The sequence below is a fragment of the Boleophthalmus pectinirostris genome, unplaced genomic scaffold, assembly GCF_026225935.1.
Source record: "Boleophthalmus pectinirostris isolate CB_2022bp ecotype Guang Dong unplaced genomic scaffold, ASM2622593v1 HiC_scaffold_12, whole genome shotgun sequence".
Lineage (NCBI taxonomy): Eukaryota > Metazoa > Chordata > Actinopteri > Gobiiformes > Gobiidae > Boleophthalmus > Boleophthalmus pectinirostris.
In genome coordinates, this window is record NW_026571018.1 from 39,719,335 (window position 1) to 39,741,834 (window position 22,500).

The 22,500-nt window shown below is 44.9% G+C and overlaps 1 protein-coding gene across 1 annotated transcript in view; it reads left to right on the forward strand.

Annotated features, from left to right (window-relative positions):
- LOC110174693 (unconventional myosin-VIIa-like) overlaps positions 1-22,500 on the forward strand; it is an 81,360-nt gene that overhangs the window by 49,725 nt on the left and 9,135 nt on the right. The window contains exons 26-39 of the mRNA XM_055148285.1: positions 1,231-1,404; positions 2,392-2,619; positions 4,469-4,639; positions 5,333-5,450; positions 5,798-5,924; positions 8,056-8,225; positions 11,374-11,558; positions 14,066-14,190; positions 15,409-15,573; positions 18,374-18,382; positions 18,680-18,835; positions 19,801-19,906; positions 20,604-20,717; positions 21,101-21,188. Coding sequence (XP_055004260.1) covers positions 1,231-1,404; positions 2,392-2,619; positions 4,469-4,639; positions 5,333-5,450; positions 5,798-5,924; positions 8,056-8,225; positions 11,374-11,558; positions 14,066-14,190; positions 15,409-15,573; positions 18,374-18,382; positions 18,680-18,835; positions 19,801-19,906; positions 20,604-20,717; positions 21,101-21,188 — 1,936 coding nt within the window. The remainder of the gene's footprint in view (positions 1-1,230; positions 1,405-2,391; positions 2,620-4,468; positions 4,640-5,332; positions 5,451-5,797; positions 5,925-8,055; positions 8,226-11,373; positions 11,559-14,065; positions 14,191-15,408; positions 15,574-18,373; positions 18,383-18,679; positions 18,836-19,800; positions 19,907-20,603; positions 20,718-21,100; positions 21,189-22,500) is intronic.

A 22,500-nucleotide genomic window follows, 5' to 3' on the forward strand; every position in this document is an offset into this window, starting at 1 on the left:
CAGGACTCTAAACCAGGTCTAAACCAGGTCTAAACCAGGTCTAAACCAGGTCTAAACCAGGACTAAACCAGGTCTAAACTAAACCAGGACTAAACCAGGACTAAACCAGGTCCCCCAGGACTAAACCAGGACTCTAAACCAGGTCTAAACCAGGACTAAACCAGGACTAAACCTAAACCAGGACTAAACCAGGACTAAACCAGGACTAAACCAGGACTAAACCAGGACCTAAACCAGGACTAAACCAGGACTAAACCAGGTAAACCAGGACTAAACTAAACCAGGACTTAAACCAGGACTAAACCAGGACTAAACCAGGACTAAACCAGGACTAAACCAGGACTAAACCAGGTCTAAACCAGGACTAAACCAGGACTCTAAACCAGGACTAAACCAAAGGTAAACCAGGACTCTAAACAGGACAGGTCTAAACCAGGAAAACCAGGACTAAACCAGGACTAAACCAGGTCTACTAAACCAGGACTAAACCAGGAACTAAACCAGGTAAACCAGGTCTAAACCAGGACTAAACCAGGACTAAACCAGGTCTAAACTAAACCAGGACTAAAACTAGGTCTAAACCAGGACTAAACCAGGACTCTAAACCAGGACTAAACCAGGACTAAACCAGGTTCTAAACCAGGACTAAACCAGGTCTAAACCAGGTCTAAACCAGGAAAACCCAGGACTAAACCAGGACTAAACTAAACCAGGTAAACCAGGACTAAAGGCAGGTCTAAACCAGGTCTGAAGATCAAACCAGCAACAAACCTGTTGATACTTGCAGTGACCTCACTCTGGGGGGGTTTACATGTATCTCTATGGTGGAATGTTCAGCAGTTACTGTGGACTCTGCAAATTTCTCTGATCTGGCCAAAATTTTCAAATTTTCTTCTATCAGGATTTTCATCTTGTTTTCAGATTCTTTATATCGACTTTCTCCTTCTGAATTGGTTACAGAATCTTTCAAAATCGTCACATTTATTTCAACTCGTCCGAAAATCTTTAAATTTAGGCAAAAAAATGTTTAACAGAAACTTGAATCTTTTTGGACAGACACATAATTTCTCTACGTTTGAATCATTTTCTGATAGATTAAAGTGTTTTAGATCTTATATTTCGGTCGAGCTTTTTTGCAGAACACAGATTATTTTAAAGTCGAACCGAGTTTCAGACGGAGCAGTGCCTACAGCTAGCGGTTTCTCTTCTTCTTCCCTCGTGTTCCTCCAGGCCACGAAGTCGAAGAAGCCCATCATGCTGCCGGTGACGTTCATGGACGGCACCACGAAGACGCTGCTGGCCGACTCCGCCACCACGGCCCGCGAGCTCTGCCACGCCCTGTCCGACAAGATCGACCTGAGCGACCGCTTCGGCTTCTCCCTCTACATCGCCCTCTTCGACAAGGTGAGGTACTGCGCCCCCCCCCGACGCCGAGAAACAGAGAAACAGAGAAACACGGAGACTCAGAGCCGCTCCACACACCACGACACCAACATCAACACGAACCCTGAAACTGAACCTGAAACTGAACCTGAAACTGAACCCAAACCCAAACCCGGACTGTCAGGCAATAACTGACTATGAAACTAATCATGTCTTGCCTAAAGCCAAACTACTGGGACTACATCTGATCTCAACCAGGTCTAAACCAGGTTTTAACTAGGTCTTAACCAGGACTAAACCAGATCTTAAACCAGGATCTAAACCAGGTCTAAACTAGGACTAAACCAGATCTAAACCAGATCTAAACTAGGTCTAAACCAGTCATAACTAAACGGGGTCTAAACCAGGTCTAAACACGGTCTAAACCAGGGTTAAGTCTAAACCAGGTCTAAACCTGGTCTAAACAAGGTCTAAACCAGGTCTAAACCAGGTCTAAACCAGGTCTAAACCAGGTCTAAACCAGGTCTAAACCAAGGTCTAAATCAGGTCTAAACCAGGTCTAAACCAAAAGGTCTAAACCAGATCTAAACTAGGTCTAAACCAGGTCTAAACCAGGTCTAAAGCAGGTCTAAAGCAGGTCTGAAGATCAAACCAGATCTAAACCAGGTCTAAATTCCAAATCAGGTCTAAACCAAGTCTGAATTAGGTCTGAACCAGGTGTAAACCAGGTGTAAACCAGGTCTAAAGTCCAAACCAGGTCTAAAGCAGGTTTAAAGCAGTTCTAAGTTGTGTAGATGTTTAGAAGTTTAATTTCAGACTTAAATGTGTCAGGGGAGTGTTTCACAGCAAACATCAGCTCTTGTGTTGTGGCTCTTTATGGTGAAACTGTGTTGAGTAAAACCTCAGACACAGCAGTTCCTACAGTTACCCTCACACCCCGGGGCCTGTGGGACTGCGGGACCGTTGGTGTCGTGATCTTCAGGTGTCGCTCCCTCGTCCGTCCCGCAGGTGTCGTCTCTGGGCAGCGGCAGCGATCACGTGATGGACGCCGTGTCTCAGTGCGAGCAGTACGCCAAAGAGCAGGGCGCGCAGGAGAGGAACGCCCCCTGGAGGCTCTTCTTCAGGAAGGAGATCTTCACGCCCTGGCACTGCCCCGCCGACGACCAGGTGGCCACCAACCTCATCTACCAGCAGGTGGTGCGAGGAGTCAAGTTTGGAGAGTACCGCTGTGAGAGGGTGAGCGCCGCACGTCTGTAACCGTCGCTCGCACGTTCACTCGCACGGTCACAGGCCTAACCCTGACCCTGACCCTGACCCTGACCCTAACCCTAACCCTAACCCTGACCCTGACCCTGACCCTGACCCTGACCCTAACCCTGACCCTAACCCTAACCCTGACCCTGACCCTAACCCTGACCCTAACCCTGACCCTAACCCTAACCCTGACCCTAACCCTGACCCTAACCCTGACCCTAACCCTAACCCTGACCCTAACCCTGACCCTGACCCTAACCCTGACCCTGACCCTGACCCTAACCCTGACCCTAACCCTGACCCTGACCCTAACCCTGACCCTAACCCTGACCCTAACCCTGACCCTGAACCCTAACCCTGACCCTACCCTGACCCTGACCCTGACCCTGACCCTGACCCTAACCCTAACCCTGACCCTAACCCTGACCCTGACCCTGACCCTAACCCTGACCCTAACCCTGACCCTGACCCTGACCCTAACCCTGACCCTAACCCTGACCCTAACCCTGACCCTGACCCTGACCCTAACCCTGACCCTAACCCTAACGCTCACACAAACAAGAGGAAAGGTTTGGCCAAAATGTAAAATCTAAACACTTAAATTTATCAGAAAATGATTTAAAAGTAGAAAAATGATGTGTCCATGCAGCAAGATCATTTTACTGGACAAGTTCTCTTCAAATAAACCACCTCTAGACTCTAGACATTGTACTGTGTACTAGGCTTTACTGGAAATAATTAACAAACAGAAAATGTCACAAAACTGAACACTTTTGTCAGAAGAAAGAAAAGAATGAGGAGCAACTGTAATTAAATCCTCACAAATGTGTATTTTCCTGATGCAGTAACAATAGCAGGTCTAGTATTAGTAGCAGTGGGTAGAAAAAAATGAAAAAGATTGACCGAATTTTAAAGCAATTTAACACTTTTATTTTTAAATTGTAGTCTAGAGGAACAGGAGTACAATACATACATCCTGAATTTGGGACTTCCAGTCATCGCGCAATTCACACTGGGAAGGATCGTCTGAAAAAGTGAGCATCAAACCTCCATGTTTGTTTTCCCAGTGGGACGTGTCTGTTGTCAAAGTCGATCTTTTCAAGTCTTTTGAACCATTTCACTTTTGTTTCTGGTTCTGATATTGTCATATTTTAGTTTTGGGATTCGGACGTCGTCATTGTTTGGTTGTTGGATCCAAACAGCAGAAAACGACTCGAGAAACGGACTTTGGAAGTTTGTGAAGTCCATAAATGCAAAAGTGAATCAGATGTGTGTGACTCAAACCTCCGTTCAAACTGTTTCTCTTCCCAACAGAATTGAAAAATAGTTTTCCACTGTTTGGATCCAACAACCACAACAATTACGACGTCTGAATCCCAAAACTAAAATATGACAATATCAGAAGCAGAAACAAAAGTGAAATGGTTCAAAAGACTTGAAAAGATCGATGCATCCCACTGGGAAAACAAACATGGAGGTTTGATGCTCACTTTTTTGGAAAATCCTTCCCAGTGTGAACTGCACGATGACCAGAAGTCACAAATTCAGGATGTATGTTTTCCGACAGAAAAAGTACTCCAGTTACTTTTAGCTGAATAACTCTGAGGAAATTGTACTTCAGAGTCATGTTCTAGCAGCAAACTTTTACTCCTGTTTGAGTCATTTTATTCGTTCCGGTGATCGTCCCGGTCGATCTGATCGTCCCGGCGATCGTCCCGGCGATCGTCCCGGCGATCGTCCCGGCGATCGTCCCGGCGATCGTCCCGGCGATCGTCCCGGCGATCGTCCCGGCGATCGTCCCGGTGACGCCCCGTGCCCGTTCTCGTGGCAGGAGGAGGAGCTGGCGGAGTTGGCGTCGCAGCAGTACTTCGTGGACTACGGCCCGGAGCTGCTCCAGGACCGGCTGCTCACGCTCATCCCGTCCTACATCCCGGACAGAGACATGTCCTCCAGCAAGAGCCCCGACCGCTGGCTCCAGCTGGTCACCGCCGCCCACAAGAAGGTACTCTGCATGTGTGTGCGCGGCAGGATGTGCAGCGGTTACCATGGTGATGCCAAGCACGAAGTTCAGTCAGGTCTTTCTGGTCAGATTGTGTTAAAATAAAACTCAGATTAAAGTCTCTCCCACTGGGCCTGGTTTAGACTCGGTTTAGTCCAAGTTTTAGTTCTGGTTTAGTCCTGGTTTAATCTTGGTTTTAGTTCTGGTTTAGTCCTGGTTTAGTCCTGGTTTTAGTCCTGGTTAAGACCTGGTTTAGTCTTGGTTTAGTTCAAGTTTTAGTTCTGGTTTAGTCCTGGTTATAGTCATAATTTTAGTCCTGGTTTAATCTTGGTTTTAGTTCTGGTTTAGTCCTGGTTTAATCTTGGTTTTAGTTCTGGTTTAGTCCTGGTTTAATCTTGGTTTGAGTTCTGGTTTAGTCCTGGTTTAGTCCTGGTTTAGTCCTGGTTTTAGTCCTGGTTTTAGTCCTGGTTTTAGTCCTGGTTTTAGTCCTGGTTTTAGTCCTGGTTTAGTCCTGGTTTTAGTCCTGGTTTTAGTCCTGGTTTTAGTCCTGGTTTAGTCCTGGTTTAAAGACAGACAGAGCAGAGCCTAAAGTTGCTTTGATGACTTGATGTTGATGACCTGAGCTGCACAGTGTGATGACCTGAGCTGCACAGTGTGATGACCTGAGTCCGTGCGCCCCCTTGTGTCCGTGTGCAGGCGGTGCAGAGTCGGCGCAGGAGCAGCGCTCAGAGGGTGAAGGAGGACGTGGTCGACTTCGCTCGGATCAAATGGCCTTTGCTCTTCTCACGATTCTACGAGGCCTTCAAGTTCTCAGGTCAGGAACTCGCTTCAGACTCTGTGTCTGGCTCAAGGGCACAACAACAACAGCTGCATGAGGCGGTTCAAACTGGGATAAAACTGATCACTTTAGTTTGTTGTCTCCTTATGTTTTTAAATGTGTCTCCTCTGCTCCAGATCTCGACACTGTAAAAGTTAAAAGTTTTACATTTTTTTTCCAAATATTTGAGCTAAATGTGTCTTTGTTGGAAAAATTATATCAGTTATTTCACTTTTTTCTTTGCAACATAATTTAACATTTGATATATTTGTATGTAAACTTTGTTTGTAAGTAAATTTTAAGACCGTGGTGATGTTTTGAAGTAAACACTTTGTGCTCTGCAGGACCCAGTCTGCCCAAAAACGACGTGATCGTGGCGGTGAACTGGACCGGCGTGTACTTCGTGGACGAGCAGGAGCAGGTGCTTCTGGAACTCTCCTTCCCTGAGATCACCGCAGTGTCCAGCAGCAGGTGAGGCACACCTGAGCGCACCTGAGCGCACCTGAGCACACCTGAGCACACCTGAGCACACACTGAGCACACCTGACTACACCTGAGCACACCTGAGCACACCTGAGCACACACCTGAGCACACCTGAGCCACTGACACACTGAGCACACCTGACACCTGAGCACACCTGAGCACACCTGAGCACACCTGAGCACACCTGAGCACACCTGAGCACACCTGACACACCTGAGCACACCTGAGCACACCTGAGCACACCTGAGCACACCTGAGCACACCTGAGCACACCTGAGCACACCTGAGCACACCTGAGCACACCTGAGCACACCTGAGCACACCTGAGCACACCTGAGTCACACCTGAGTCACACCTGAGCACACCTGAGCACACCTGAGCACACCTGAGCACACCTGAGTCACACCTGAGTGAGCACACCTGAGCACACCTGAGCACACCTGAGCACACCTGAGTCAACACCTGAGCACACCTGAGTCACACCTGAGCACACCTGAGTACACCTGAGCACACCTGAGTCACACCTGAGCACACCTGAGTCACACCTTGAGCAGCACTTCTTTAGTTCATCTAACCGTGGTTCATTCATGTGGTTGTATTAAATACATTTATTTAAACTCTGCACAGTTTCATGTGGAAAAAGCCACACATCCAAACAATCCATCGTAAAACAGAAATGGGCTCAGACATCGTCTCTGTCACTTTTACATCCATCCTCAGCGCTAAAGCCAAACACAGGAAGCACTGGTGAGACGACAGGAAGTTGCAGCAGCCGATTTAGAGCCGACGAAGGAACGTGTACGAGCAAATAGTTGTAGCTCCGCTGTTTTCGTTTGTCTCTGGTTTGTTTAAACTGTTTTCCTCAATAACGTCACATGATCGACGTCATGAACCCAGAGAATCAGAAGGAGCGAGTCACAGTGTCGTGTCCAATCAGGACGAGACTCGAGCTCCTACATCAGAGTATCAGAGTTTTCAGGAGTCCCACAGTCCCCATCACATCTGGACCAACATGAACTCGTGAAGCTGGAGGCACCAGATCGTTCAGACTCTGGAGACGTTTAACATCACATTAATGTGAACGAACCACTCAGCTACACACTAGTGTGAACGGGGCCTCAGCATCAGTTCCAGTCAGAAATATTCGGGCCTTTCTGAATCCCGACAGGATGGTTTTGGTGTCACTGAAGGACCTTGAGTTAGACCTGGTTTAGATCTGGATTAGATCTTGGTTAGACCTAGTTTAGATCTGGCTTTGACTTGGTTTAATCCAGGTCCTGATTCTGATTATGGTTAGACCTGGTTTAGACCTCAGTTAGACCTAGACTTGGTTTAGGACAGCTTCCAGTTTAGACCTGGGTTAGACCTAGTTTAGACCTGGTTTAGACCTCTGGTTAGACCTGGTTTAGACTTGGTTTAGACCTGGTTTAGATCTTGGTTTAGACCTGGTTTAGACGGGGACTAGACCTGGTTATATTTACTGAATTATTGGGTCTTTCTGAATCCCAACAGGATGGTTTCAGTGTCACTGAAGGACCTTGGATTAGACCTGGTTTAGACCTCGGGTTAGACCTGGTTTAGACCTGGTCATATTTACCAAATTCTTGGGGTCTTTCTGAATCCCGACAGGATGGTTTCGGTGTCACTGAAGTCCAGACTTTGTCCGTCCATTGACTTCAGGAAAGTTTCATGGTTCCTCCTCCCGGTGTCACAAGTTTCTCTCTCACTCCAAACTTTCTTTCTGCTGCTCCGTTTCCGTTTTCAGCTGCAGATTTCACGACTGGCAGCTTGTAAATCTGCAGAATCTGATTTTGTTTTTGGGGCGTTTGTGTTCAGTCTTCTCAGTCTTTGTCTTTATAAGTTTGTTTACATGATACAGACGGGACAGAGGCTCTTTCTGCAGGAGACATGCGCAGTAGAGTGAAGTGACATTGGTGCAGGAGGAACAGGAGCAGCAGATCCTCACACACAAGACTAGAATCTCTCCACACTTCACCAAAAACATTTAATATAGAATCACACCGAGAATAAGTCACAGAAACACTCGAGCCTTTAGTCGATGTGTCTCCTCCGCTGTTGTGATGACCTGTGTTTACTCCCGCGCTCCCCCTTGTGCAGAGGAGGAAAACTGCAGGGCCAGAGCTTCACCCTGGCGACCATCAAAGGCGACGAGTACACGTTCACCTCCAACAACGCCGAGGACATCCGCGAGCTCGTCGTCTGCTTCCTGGACGGGCTGAGGAGGAGGTCCAAGTACGTGGTGGCGCTGACGGACTGCGCCAACCCCGGTGAGACGGAAAACACACACACCGACACTTCAGACTTACAGTCGTACTCGCGCTGGGGGGTTCTACATGTACCTCTGTGTGGAATGTTCAGATCACCTGTTGGAGTTTCAGCTAAATCAGACGTTTCTGGTCAGATTGTGTTAAACTAAGTCTACGTTCAGACTGCAGGGCTTAATGATCAATTACGATTTTTTTATGAAATCTGATTTTTTTGCGAGGCCGTTCACATTTCCAGTTAAATGTGACTTGTTTCTGATCTCCAGTGTGAACTTTAAACACTCCAAAAGTGTCACACATGAACATTTTAAAGTTTCTGTCGTACCAGAGCCAGAACATGTCCAGCTTATGGGTCATTCCACCCTAAATCTCTGAATGTCCCAGTCGACCAGCTCAGATTTGACTCAAAAAATTCAAGGAGGTTCACAAGTCCCAAAGTTTAGCTCCCAACACCTTTGTACAGTTCAGGAGTTTTACACTAAACCATCTGTTGGTTTCCTCAAAGAGCTGAGATCATTTACAATAGTTGAGTAATTAAATCAAGTATTTAGTTGAGTTGAAGCTGTGTGTTTTCGTAGCTTCTGTGTATTTTCGTAGCTTCTGAAAGTGTCTTCATGGTTCATGAATGTTCTGCATGTTTACAGACACCACATTTTCAAAAATGTATTTTACAAACATAAGTCAGAACCATCACAAATGTTGGACATGTTAAAAACAGACGTCGAGTCTTTCTAAAACAGTCCATTTGTTGGTGGGTGCAGTCATTTATTTGATAAAGCCAGATTCATCAGTCGGTTTCACTTGGTGGAAACCGTGTGACCTGCAGCGTTAGGATTCGTTCGCACGACAGGAGACGGGGACTTTTTTTATTGAACCAGTCGCTGCTGTTTGATCGTGACGTTTGTAAAGCTCCAAATCCTGTAGGAAGAAGAACAATAACGTCTTTCCCCGAGATCAAATTCACCAAACATTCTCTTTGTTCCAACTTTAAATCCTCGATCTCGAGAATCGTTGCCAACACAGAATGTCTGTCTCTTCTCTGATTGGCTGGTGCCCGAACTCGCACTTCCAGGGTTTTTGCGAACCGTCGAGTGTTTTCTGATTCCTGATCTAGAGCTGGAGAGACATGAAACTGAGCGGAGGCACTAGGGGGCGCCAGCCTGGCTAAGTAAAGACAGCACCAAATTTTTTTTTTTTTTTTTTGAACACTTAATATCTTGTAGATCGTTCATCACAGAGGCTCAGTTTTGAAATACAAAGTCCACAGTTGCATGTGTGGGAAGGTTTATGTTCAATATCAAACCTCAGATTTGAAGAGGAGAATTTTCAAGCAAATTCAAGTCCTCAGAAATCTGAGATAAACCAAAAGCTCATGAGTAAAAGTCCAGATTCTACAAGAACATCTGTCAAAATGTAAACCTTGAAAATTTGAAGGACCTTATATATTTTTTTAGATGAAGCGATCTGAAAGTGCCTCCTTGGAGAAAACTGCTCAAAACAGCTCAGGGGGAAGTCGACAAAATATTTATAATGACAAAACTGTATTGGAAATTGTGTGAACCTCCTAGAATTTTTCCAGTCAAATCTGAGATGGTCGAGTTTCTGAGTTTCCGTCTGACGAGGAGAACGTTTGTGAACATTTGTGACACGTGGAGGTGGACGAATGTGACCTGGACGTTCAGACTAAAGTTTCACGTCCAAAGATCAGATATGTTTGGGTTTTAGAAGCACATATCCAAGTGAAAAAATCACTGTCACAAAATAGAGCTTTGCACGGGATAGAATTTTGAGTCCGGCTCCCGCAAAGAATTGTAATTTTCAGTCCCGCTCCCGCGCGCATCTGCTATATTTTGTCTCACGCCGGCCCACAAGTCCCGCAGGATGGGAACCTTTGCTTTCTTAAACTCTATCAAACACAGGAAGAAATTGGACTGCGTATGAGAGGAGGCGCGGTGGGCGGTGGGCGGCACGGTTAAGTCCTGGCAAAATTTTGTTTTAGTCCTGGTTTTAGAGCTGTTTTTAGACCTGGTTTAGTCCTGGTTGAGTTCTGGTTTTGTTGCGCAGGCAGCACGACGTACGGAAGGAAGGACTGTCCACGCGGCGTACGGGACGTGTATGGGAGGGGGGACGGTCTGCTGCTTAAAATGTTTTTATTAATGCCAAATAAAATTTCCAGCACAAATTATGCTTGATATTCTCTCATTCATCTTTTTTATATTTTACTTTACACTCATATTTAGTTTGCGGGACTGCAGTTTATCAGTACCTCCTGCCCGCCCGCGCCCGCCCGCCGCCCGCCCGCGCCCGCCCGCCCGCCCGTGCCCAAAAAAAAAAAGGTTTTGAAACGTTGTCCGTGAAAAAGCTCGAGTTGAGGTGTTTCAGTGTCTCTGTGAGAGAAGTAGGAGTAAAGGTTCGTTCACACCAAAGCGTCAACTCGTCCAGTTTCTGTGTAAAGTCGATGTGGACGCGCGACTAGAGCCTCCTGCGTTTTTGCGGCGCGTCTTCGCCGTCAGCGCAGCATGAATCTGGCGTTGACGTGGCGAGTCTTGAGCATTTTGCCGTTGATGCTCTAGACGCGCGTCCAGGGCGTCAGCATCAAGAAGTTGAAAATGCTGAACTTTTCACATCAGATGCGCCGCGTCGACCAATCAGGGACGAGTATCCAGAGACACAGCGACGTTATTATCAGGAAGAAAAACCCCAGAACCACAAACATGAACGGAACATAAATATATACACCACAAACACCGAGACGATCACCAGGACCAGACCAGGACCAGACCAGGACCAGACCAGGACTAAACCAGGACTAAACCAGGACTAGACCAGGACTGATCCAGTGTCATTAGTGGAGTATAAATATAAACTGGCTCCAGTCGTCGAGTCGATTTCCTCCGCTGATGTTTTATGTGATAAAAACACTAAAGTCTCTCAGTCTGGTCTGACATTGTTTTGGGAAAAGTCCAGGACCGGGCTCTTGTTTCCAGGGCAACGGACGCACGTCAAGTATTTTTGTCCCGTTCGTCCACGACGTCAAAGACACGAGCGTCGGGGGCGTCTGAACTCAAATGCAAAGGCTCCAAACAGAAACGTCAAGGTGTTTTTTGACGCTTTGGTGTGAACGACCTTTAAGAGCGCCCCCTGTGTGCAGCAGACGCCGCGTTCCTGTCCTTCCAGAAGGGCGACCTGATCATCCTGGACGAGCAGGAGGGGGAACAGGCCCTGACCTCCGGCTGGGCCCACGGACAAAACGAACGCAGCCGCCTCAGAGGAGACTTCCCCGTGGACTGCGTCTACCTGCTCCCGACCGTCACCCGGCCGCCGTACGACATCGTGGTCAGGACGCTCACATTTTTATTTCATTTGACCCAAAAACACCCTCCTCAAAGCGTCCGTGTCTGGAGCTGTGTTTTGTTTCATTCACACGTTTAAACAAACCTTTTAAACTCCACACAGTTTCTCTAGATTCCTGGAGTTTCCAAGTTCTACTGAAGTAAAGATACAAGGAGCTGTTCACTTAAATCTACCACTATATGACATCACCAGTGTCGGGAGTAACAGATTACATGTACCAGAGTAATCAAGTAAAATGATGAGGAACTGTACAGTTACTGTTTCAGTGACTAAAGTTACTTTGTTGAAATAAATGGATTACAGGATTTCAATTTTGGGCTAGCAGACTAAAACAAATCCAGGTCTAAACCAGGATCAAATTCAGGACTAAAACCAGGTCTAAAACCAGGACATTTAGTCCTGTTAAATCCTGGTTTAGTCCTGGTTTTAGTACTGTTTGAGTCCTGGTTTAGACCTGGTTTTAGTCCTGGTTTAGTCTGTTTTAGTCCTGTTTAGTCCTGGTTTAGTCCTGTTTTAGTCCTTTTAGTCCTGGTTTTAGTCCTGGTTTAGTCCTGGTTTTAGTTCTGGTTTAGTCCTGGTTTAGTTCTGGTTTAGTCTGGTTTAGTCCTGGTTTTAGTCTGGTTTAGTCTGGTTTAGTTTTAGTCCTGGTTTAGTCCTGTTTTAGTCTGGTTTAGTCCTGGTTTAGTCCTGGTTTTAGTCCCTGGTTTAGTCCTGTTTAGTAGTCCTGTTTGTTTAGTCCTGGTTTTAGTCTGGTCCTGGTTTAGTCCTGGTTTTAGTCCTGTTTAGTCCTGGTTTAGTTCCTGGTTTAGTTTTAGTCCTGGTTTAGTCCTGGTTTAGTCCTGGTGTCCTGGTTCCCTGGTTTAAGACCTGGTTTTAAGTCCTGGTTTAGTCCCTCTGTGTAATCCATTTATTTCAACAAAGTAACTGTAATCCAAGTACCACTCACTGAAACAGTAACTGTAACTGAATACAGTTACTCATCATTTGTACTCTGATTACTCTGGTACATGTAATCTGTTACTCCCAACACTGTCTGAACATAAAGAAATACATTTAATATTCTGCAGAATTGACTTCAGCATTTTGTCCTCCAGTCTTTTCTGTTTCTCATGTGACCTGCTGTTCTGTTCTGTAGAAAAGTGAGTCGTCGTCTCCACAGAGTTCAGCCCAGACGAAGCTCCCGTTGCCATGGTTACAGGAGCCTCTCATATATATACACTTTATGATGTAGACCAGAGGTGTCAAACTCATTTTGTCCGGGGGCTGGATCAGAAAACTCATGTCATATAAACCCCAAAAATAACAAGAAGTTCAAATATTTGTGCAGAGAAACACAAATCTATTACACAAATCGGGAACACTTTATAACTACACCTTACTTAGCCTTAATAAAGCATGAACAAAGACTTAATTAATAATGATTCATGCTTAGTAAATGTTTAATAAAGCATAATTTGTTTTCACTTTAGAAAATCTCTCAAAAAGACTTAACCAACAGATAACAGCTGCCTGAATGATCATTGCATTACATTATTAGTAAATCATTATCTCATAGTTTATTAATGATTAATAAATGCTCAAATGGTTAGTTCATGAGTAATTAAGTATGAAATAATTATGAGTAACTATTTACAGCACAGGCAAATTAAGTGCAAGTGTGAATTCAGGTAGTAATTAAGTAGTTACTAAGCATGAATCATTATTAATTAAGCCTTTGTTCATTATTAATTAAGTCTTTGTTCATGCTTTATTAAGGCTAAATAAAGTGTAGTTATTATAAAGTGTTACCCAGAAATCTTTTTGAATTGATGAACTCTTTCTTTTACAAAATATTATAATATTATGAACAACCTGAAACTTTAAGAAAAATACAATTTCAACACAAAGTTTGAACATGAACTTGTCTGTAAACAGAATAAGTCCATTTTTGTTGTAAAATCCTGCACTCGGCTCCACTTTTCTCATGTTGGACATTTTTCTGATGAGGGTGTCACGGTCAACAGTCAAAACCATCGTCCTTTAAGAGCGTTTGGAAAGAGACAAGTCTTCATTTGTGCTGCTCTGGTGGGAGGGGCCACGTACAGAGACGCTGGAGACGCTGCTGTGATAAACACCACACAAAATTAACAACATTTTAATAGAAAATATCATTAAAATATTTGAGTAGAAAATCAGCCGAGGGCCAGATTAAAGGTCTTGGAGGGCCAGATCCAGCCCATGGGCCGGATGTTTGACACCTGTGATGTAGACGGAATAATACAAAAGTTTTACTCAAACACGTGAGAACGAAACAAACACAGCTCCAGTTTTTGAAAAGGTCACAAGAGTCACTTTTGTGTAACGTCCAGCTGAACCTTTAAACTCCGTAAAGGTAAAAAGCAGCTGTTGAAAACGACCACTACATGACATCACGAGGTGGAACACAGACAGATGTGTGTGTGTTTTGTCGTGGTGGATCTTCTGTGGCCTCACGTTGGGTTTGTCTCCAGGCGCTGGTGTCCATGAGTCCAGACCAGAGGAGAGAGTCCATCACTCTGTCCCAGCTGGACACGTCCCAGCTCCAGGACAGAGCCAAAGTTTACACCCTGGAGGAGTTTTCCTACGACTACTTCAGGTGCTCAGTCCACACTCTGCATCATACAGGGATCTCCTCTGAGCGCTCAGCACACTCTCCACACTCTGCATCATACAGGGATCTCATCATACAGGGATCTCAACTGACCGCTCAGCACACTCTCCACACTCTGCATCATACAGGGATCTCATCTGAGCGCTCAGCACACTCTCCACACTCTGCATCATACAGGGATCTCAACTGAGCGCTCAGCACACTCTCCACACTCTGCATCATACAGGGATCTCAACTGACCGCTCAGCACACTCTCCACACTCTGCATCATACAGGGATCTCAACTGACTCAGCAGCACTCTCCAGCACACTCTGCACACACTCTCCACACTCTGCATCATACAGGGATCTCAACTGACTGCTCAGCACACTCTCCACACTCTGCATCATACAGGGATCTCAACTGAGCGCCCAGCACACTCTCCACACTCTGCATCATACAGGGATCTCAACTGAGCGCTCAGCACACTCTCCACACTCTGCATCATACAGGGATCTCAACTGACCGCTCAGCGCACTCTCCACACTTTGCATCATACAGGGATCTCCTCTGAGCGCTCAGTGGTTGGGGGGGAGGTGTTTAGACCTGGTGTAGTCCTGGTTTCGACCTGGTTTAGACCTGGTTTAGTCCTGGTTTAGACCTGGTTTAGTCCTGGTTTATTCCTGGTTAGACCTGGTTTAGACCTGGTTTAGTCCTGGTTTAGTCCTGGTTTAGTCCTAGTTTAGACCTGGTTTAGTCCTGGTTTATTCCTGGTTAGACCTGGTTTAGACCTGGTTTAGTCCTGGTTTAGTCCTGGTTTAGTCCTGGTTTAGTCCTGGTTTCGACCTGGTTTAGACCTGGTTTAATCCTGGTTTAGACCTGGTTTAGTCCTGGTTTAGACCTGGTTTAGACCTGGTGTGACATGAAACAGCTCGACTTTACATTTATTCAAAATTAAAAATCCCTCAAAAATCCCATAAAAACAGACATTGTGACTGTGAGCAGGGTCGCCTCTCCACAGATCTGACCTGGAACTGCGTCTGGTCTGGTTTCTGTGAAGATAAAAAGGTTTAAAGCCGTATTGTGGAACATTCCAGTTAAAACAATAACAAATCCATGGAGAAAAGCGTTAGAAGGAGCCTCCACCAGAAAAGTTTCTTCTTATTTGGGTTGTGTTTGTTGTGACTCAGTGTCGTGTGTCGTGTGTCGTGTGTGTGTTTCAGGCCTCCCCCGAAGAACACGCTGAGCCGGATCATGTCCAAGTCTCGGACCAAAGAGCGTCTGTGGAGCTGCAGCCGTGAGCCGCTCCACCAGCCGCTCCTCAAGAAGGTCCTGAACCACGAGGAGCTCTGCCAGGAGGCGTGTCAGGCCTTCCTCTATATCCTTTAGTTCAGTGGTGCTCAATACATCAATCGCGATCTGCCAGTCGATGTCCAAGGTCGTGTGGGTAGATCGTCGTGTCTTGTCTCGGACTCGTGTTTGGACTCGGTCTTGTCTCTCACTCGAGGTCTGACACTCAACAAGTGTGATCATATTTCATTACGGCCGCTGCTGTTGGTAATAAACTTGTAGCGGGTGCAGGAGCGTGTGGGGCGTCTCAGTGCAGCCTGTGCGCTCATTTGAAACCCGCGGAGACTCTACGGTGCATCACAAACACGCACGCTCCCTATGCACGGCTCGTCTGCGACAGCGTGTGCCCTCGTGTACCAGCGTGCATCACAGGGCAGGTTCAACTTCCTAAACATCCTACCTGTCCATCTGCCTCACGTCAGCACGCCGCCCCTCGCCTTTTCACGCTCTCGCTCCTTCCTGCGCACAGCCAACACAAGCCCCTCCCACAGTGCGGCTGATTAGAAGAGCAAGACCAAACGTGAAGCAAAAACCAGTCTAAATTTGTGTTCCAGTGTTGGCACAAAGCAGGTCTACAGCATAGAGCGGATCTACAGAACAGACCTACTGCCACATTTGGCTGAAGTTTGTCTAACAAAAGTGACAAATGCATCTGTGTTTGTCACGATGTGCGTTTGGTTTGGTAAACGTGCAGAGGCTGGTAAATATCACTGCAAAACCACAAAAGAATGAAACTCCAGTTTGGAACTTTAAAAAACAAGTTTAACTAGAAAAGCAGTCAGAGAGCGCAGACCTCCGCCAAGGACTACCCCCATTTTTTATATAAATAGTGATAAAATCAGTGTTGTGGATCAGATCCGGATCAGCCTTTGGAACATGAAAGAGGATCCCATTGTCCATCCCTGAGTCAAATTTCATGGGGTTTAGTCAATAATTAACCGAGATATTGAGAAAAAACTATTTTGGCCCCATTTACCACAATGTTAACTAAAATTTCAAAGTGATCCAGAATCCAGGATTTCTTCCGGATCAGCCCCAAAATGAAATCAGTTCTTCCTTTTCACATTTCCAACAAATCCTGAAAATTTCATCAAAATCGGTCCATAACCCTTTGAGTTATGTTGCTAACAAACAAACAAACAAAAAAAATGCCGGCAAAAACATAACCTCCTTGGAGGAGGTAAAAATCTTCCGTCACTTTTTTCACAGTTTTGTGTAAAGTGCCAGAGGAAGTTCTCTTAAAGAAGAGGTTCTCAAACTGTGGGGGAGGGTCCAAAAAAGGGCCACAGAGTGTTTCAGTGCAGTTTGTTTGACTTTGTATCAGGTCGATCATTTTGACTTGGTCATTTTGTAAGAAGCTCACATGATGAAAAAGTGTGAACACCTCTGATATAGACACACAACACACACACCTGACCCTGGAGTGTTCTTTAACTCCTCCAACAGTCATCAAACGCGCGTCTGACAACACGCGTGAACGTCAACACAACGACGCACAACAACCAACAACAAGCACTGACGCACAACAACCACAACACACAGACGCACAACAACCACAACAAGTAACACAACACACACTGACGCACAACAACCACAACAAGTAACACAACACAACACACACTGACGCACAACAACCACAACAAGTAACACAACACAACACACACTGACGCACAACAACCACAACAAGTAACACAACACACACTGACGCACAACAACCACAACAAGTAACACAACACAACACACACTGACGCACAACAACCACAACAAGTAACACAACACAACACACACTGACGCACAACAACCACAACAAGTAACACAACACAACACACACTGACGCACAACAACCACAACACAACACACACACGACTAACACAACACAACACACACACACACAGCACAACTGACGCACAACAACACACAAGTAACACAACACACACACAGTAACACAACACAACACACACACACTGACGCACAACAACCACAACAAGTAACACAACACAACACACACACACAAACACACAACAAGTAACACACAACAACCACAACACACAGTAACACACACGATCACTCTTTATCACACAATAAAGAGTATATATATATATATATATATATATATACACACACATACATACAGGCCAATAATTTTGTCAGTTCTTGTTGAAATAAGTTTAAATTTTCACAGAATGTTTAGAAACAGATGAAGATTTGATATGTAATGTTTTATTTTTGTTGTGTTTTTGGGACCCTGGGACATTTATGTGTCTGTAAATTGGATTAAATGGACAGAATATAGAGATTCTAAGTTTTATAACAAGGTATAACTTGCCCATGACTATTGGCCCATGTCTCCAAGTGCACATATCGGCCGATAATATTGTTGGCCCCACTGATATATCTGATGTCATAGTTAGATGCAAGTTAGTGCAAAAAGTTGGACTTCAGAATTATAAATTTACAATAGTAATATACATGTAATTAACAAACATTAAAAAAAAAAAGTAAAGTAAAAAGTATTTCCCTCTTTTCCCTATATTTATTTATTTATTTATTCTTATTTTTATTATTAAGTCTTTTATTATTATTATTATTTATTTACTTATTTTTACAATTTAGACTGTATATTACAGTGAGCTTTTGGGTAAAGTTAGATGCAAGTTCGTGCAAAAAGTTAGAATTATGCATTTACAATAATAGTGATATACATGTAATTAACTAATTATTCAATTTACTTAATAATAATACATCAGACTTATATAGTGCTTTTTTGGACACTTAAAGACACAGACAAATAAGAAGTTTTTATTCTTATTTTTATTATTTTGTATTTTATTGATATAGTGGAGGAGGGTAATGGGAACGGGGGGGTTTAAGGAATTTTAAAAAATTGTCACAGTATATTACTACTAACTGTTTTTCTCTGTGACATCTGCTTTAATTGCACACAAAAAATATATATTATTCATCAACACTATGGTATAATTTCGAAATTCTTTGGCGAGCTACTTATAAAAAGTTGGCGAGCTACTTGGGAAAAGTTGGCGAGCTACAGGTTGGAGACTCCTGCCTTAGTTGTTGTGAAAAAGGTCGATGATGATGACGATGATGCCGGTGACGGACAGGTGACGATCCTGTCGCTGTGTGCAGGTTCAGTGAGGAGAAGGGCTGGGAGCTGCTGTGGCTCTGCACCGGGCTGTTCCCTCCCAGCACCACCCTCCTCCCCCATGTCCAGAGGTTCCTCCAGGCCAAGAAGCACTGCCCCCTGGCCCCCGACTGCATGCAGCGGCTCCAGAAGGCTCTGCGGTACAAATACACACACCACACACAAATACACACACCACACACAAATACACAACACCAGCACAGTCACTGTACACACAACACACTCACTGTACACACAACACACTCACTGTACACACAACACACTCACTGTACACACAACACACTACACACTCACTGTACACACAACACACTCACTGTACACACAACACACAACACACTCACTATACACACAACACACAACACACTCACTATACACACAACACACACACTGTACACACTACACACTGTGGAAGGAGGAAAACAGAGCTGCTGCTCGTGAGCTCGACGTCAGGGAGTCGATGGTGAGATTTTGGCGGCAGCAGCGACGAACTGACTCAACGCAAAAAGACGACAAAAACTTTCAGAGGCGATAAAAGCAAACGACCTGAACTTGAAAACGTTCTTGAAGACGTGGACACCTGCGACTTATAGACAAGTGCGACCTATATATGTACAATTTTTTTATTTTTTATTTTTGGTTGATGTGACTTCAGGTGCACTCAATAGTCTGGAAATTACAGTATATATATTTTTTAATTATTTGTCAAATTTAAGGGATTGGATACCCAGCACATCCACAATAAGACAGACTTAACTAAACACGCATACAAAAAAAAAATAATAATAAAATAAATAAAAATAAATAAATAAAATAAACAAATAAGTAAATAATAATAATAATAATAATAATAATAATGATGATGATAATGATAATAATAATACAAATATATATATATATATATATATATATATATATATATATATATATATATATATATATATATATATATATTATATAAATTTTTTTAAGTTTGCACTAAGTCCCCCATCAGACAGATCACTAGATTACTCAGACATGCATGGATGACATCTAAAACCTCTTCAGGCATGTTTCTGAGGAGGGAACACTGACCTCTCCTCTTCCTCTTCCTCTGACTTTTGTGCAGAAATGGCTGTAGGAAGTACCCCCCTCACCTGGTGGAGGTGGAGGCCATCCAGCACAAGACCACCCAGATCTTCCACAAGGTCTACTTCCCCGACGACTCCGACGAGGTAACTCCTGCTCCGACTCCGCGCACTTAAACGCTCCGTATCGCTTTTCCTCGTCGCGCACGGACCTGGAGTTGTGTTTTGTTTCTTTTGCACATGTTTAACACACAGACCCTGCACATTTACGCTGTGTTCTTCTCTCAAACTGAAAACACTCACTTCCACCTTGTGATGTCATCATGTGGTGATACAGGAAGTGCTCCACTGTGTTTTTAAACTCCACACACCTTCACTAGAATCATTTGGATCATTTTTTTCAGTCCTGGAGTTGACCTTGGCCACGTTTATATGATATTTTTCTCTTGTAGTTTCCATGTAAATAATAATGTTGAATTGTTGTTTTCGTGTAAAACTGGTGAAATGTTTTTTATTTAATGTGTGTGAGCATCGGGGGGGAGGTTCTGATTGGACAGAGACGCCAACGGATTTAAACACACACTTCAGCTGCTCCCGGCTTTTCTGTCGTCTGGGTTTGTCGTTCCTCCATGGACACAAACACCGTCCAAACTTTTCCCGCAGTGGTTCTGATGATAATTGCGAAGTGTTGACATTTTTTGTGCTGCAGGTGTTTGAGGTGCGGTTGTGTTGACGTTGTTTGTTTGTGCTGCAGGTGTTTGAGGTGCGGTTGTGTTGACGTTGTTTGTTTGTGCTGCAGGTGTTTGAGGTGCGGTTGTGTTGACGTTGTTTGTTTGTGCTGCAGGTGTTTGAGGTGGAGTCCAGCACCAAGGCCAAAGACTTCTGCCACAACATCTCCACCCGCCTCCTGCTGCAGTCCTCCGAGGGATTCAGCCTCTTCGTCAAGATCACAGACAAGGTCCACAGCTCCACACACAGACCCTGTCACACTTCTACACTCTACACACTACACACGTTACACACACTCTTTGGTTTGGTTTGTGCACCTGGGCTTAGTTAAATGATTGAGACTCAAATGTTTACCTGTTTTCTCTGCTGCCATCTACTGGACAGACTAAAAATAGCCTAATCAACTAATAAAAAATGGGAGGGTAAAGGTGAGACTTGGAGCAGAGGGGCTGGGCTTTTTGACTTGACAGTTGGTGATATTTGGCACGTTTTCGCTGAAAAAACTCAAGCGTCTTCTCAGCATGATTAGGATGTGGTTCCTAATCTAAAGCGCTACCGTAATTTCAAATATTCAGAGCAAGTTAGAGTTAAACCCTGAACCGTGTGCTGCAGGTGATCAGTGTTCCAGACGGAGACTTCTTCTTTGACTTTGTGAGACACTTGACCGACTGGATCAAGAAGGCGCGACACGTTAAAGACGGTGAGTACGAGTCTGGTCTGTTAGAATATTTCAGCTGTGAGTCTCTGTGGAGCTGTTTTCTGTTTCTGCGTCTACACGAGTGGATCCACCAAAATCCATGTGTCGTTCGTTCATTCGTTTTTCAATATAAAACCAAAAATAAGAAAACGAAAAAACAACAGTTTTCTTCATTATTTGTCTCCAAAACCAAAATGAAAAAACGGATAATGATTAGTTTTTTTCAGTTTTTGATTTTGTGTTTAAATGAAGAATGGATTCCCGTTTACATGATTTCCATGACTGCGATGCCGAACTTTTGCACCGCGTACGGACTGGACTAGGACTGATCCAGGTCCGGGACCAGACCGGGACCAGAGCGGGACCAGAGTGGGACTGAGACCGAGACCAGCGGTCCGAGCGGTTCCGTGTCATCGTCTCCGCGCTGGTTCCATGCGGGGAAAGTGAGAATGTTCTGTGGACTCCAGGTCCGGACGGGCTGCTCCAGTCTGGTTCTGAGGTGGTGCAAAGCATCAAACTGACGCTTTCACACCAACGAAAACAAACCCAACTAAGAGCTTTTGGTTCAAATGGACCAGGTCCGGGACCAGACCGGGACCAGAGCGCTACTGAGACTGGGACCAGACCGGGACCAGAGCGGGCCTGAGACAGAGACAAGACCGAGACAAGACCGAGACCAGATCGGAGGCTCAGAGCCCATGGCAGGGCCGGAGCTCGAAGCTGAGGCTTGGACCCCACGAAGGCTCGGAGTCAAAGCTTGGAGTCCGCCCCAGTCCCGCTCTGGTCCTGGTCTGATCCTGGTTTGGTCCCGGTCTGGTCCCGCTCTGGTCCCGCTCTGGTCCCGCTCTAGTCCCGGTCTGGTCTCGGACCTGGATCAGTCCTAGTTCAGTCCGTACCTGGTGCAAAAGTTTGGCATCGCAGTCACTGAAGTCACGTAAACAGGAAACGGCCGTTATCCGTTTTTTCCACTCTTCATTTAAACACAAAATCGAAAACTGAAAAAACGTTTTTTCATTTTGGTTTTAGAGACAAATAACGAAGAAAACTGTTGTTTTTTTCGTTTTCTTATTTTTGGTTTTATATTGAAAAACAAATGAACGAATGATACACGGATTCACCAACACCACCATCCAACCAGGACACCAGTCGTTGCATCACTAGTGTGTGTGTGTTTGTGTGTGTGTTTGTGTGTGTGTGTGTGTGTTCTGTGTGTGTGTGTGTGTGTGTGTGTGTGTGTGTGTGTGTGTGTGTGTGTGTGTGTGTGTGTGTGTGTGTGTGTGTGTGTGTGTGTGTGTGTGTGTGTGTGTGTGTGTGT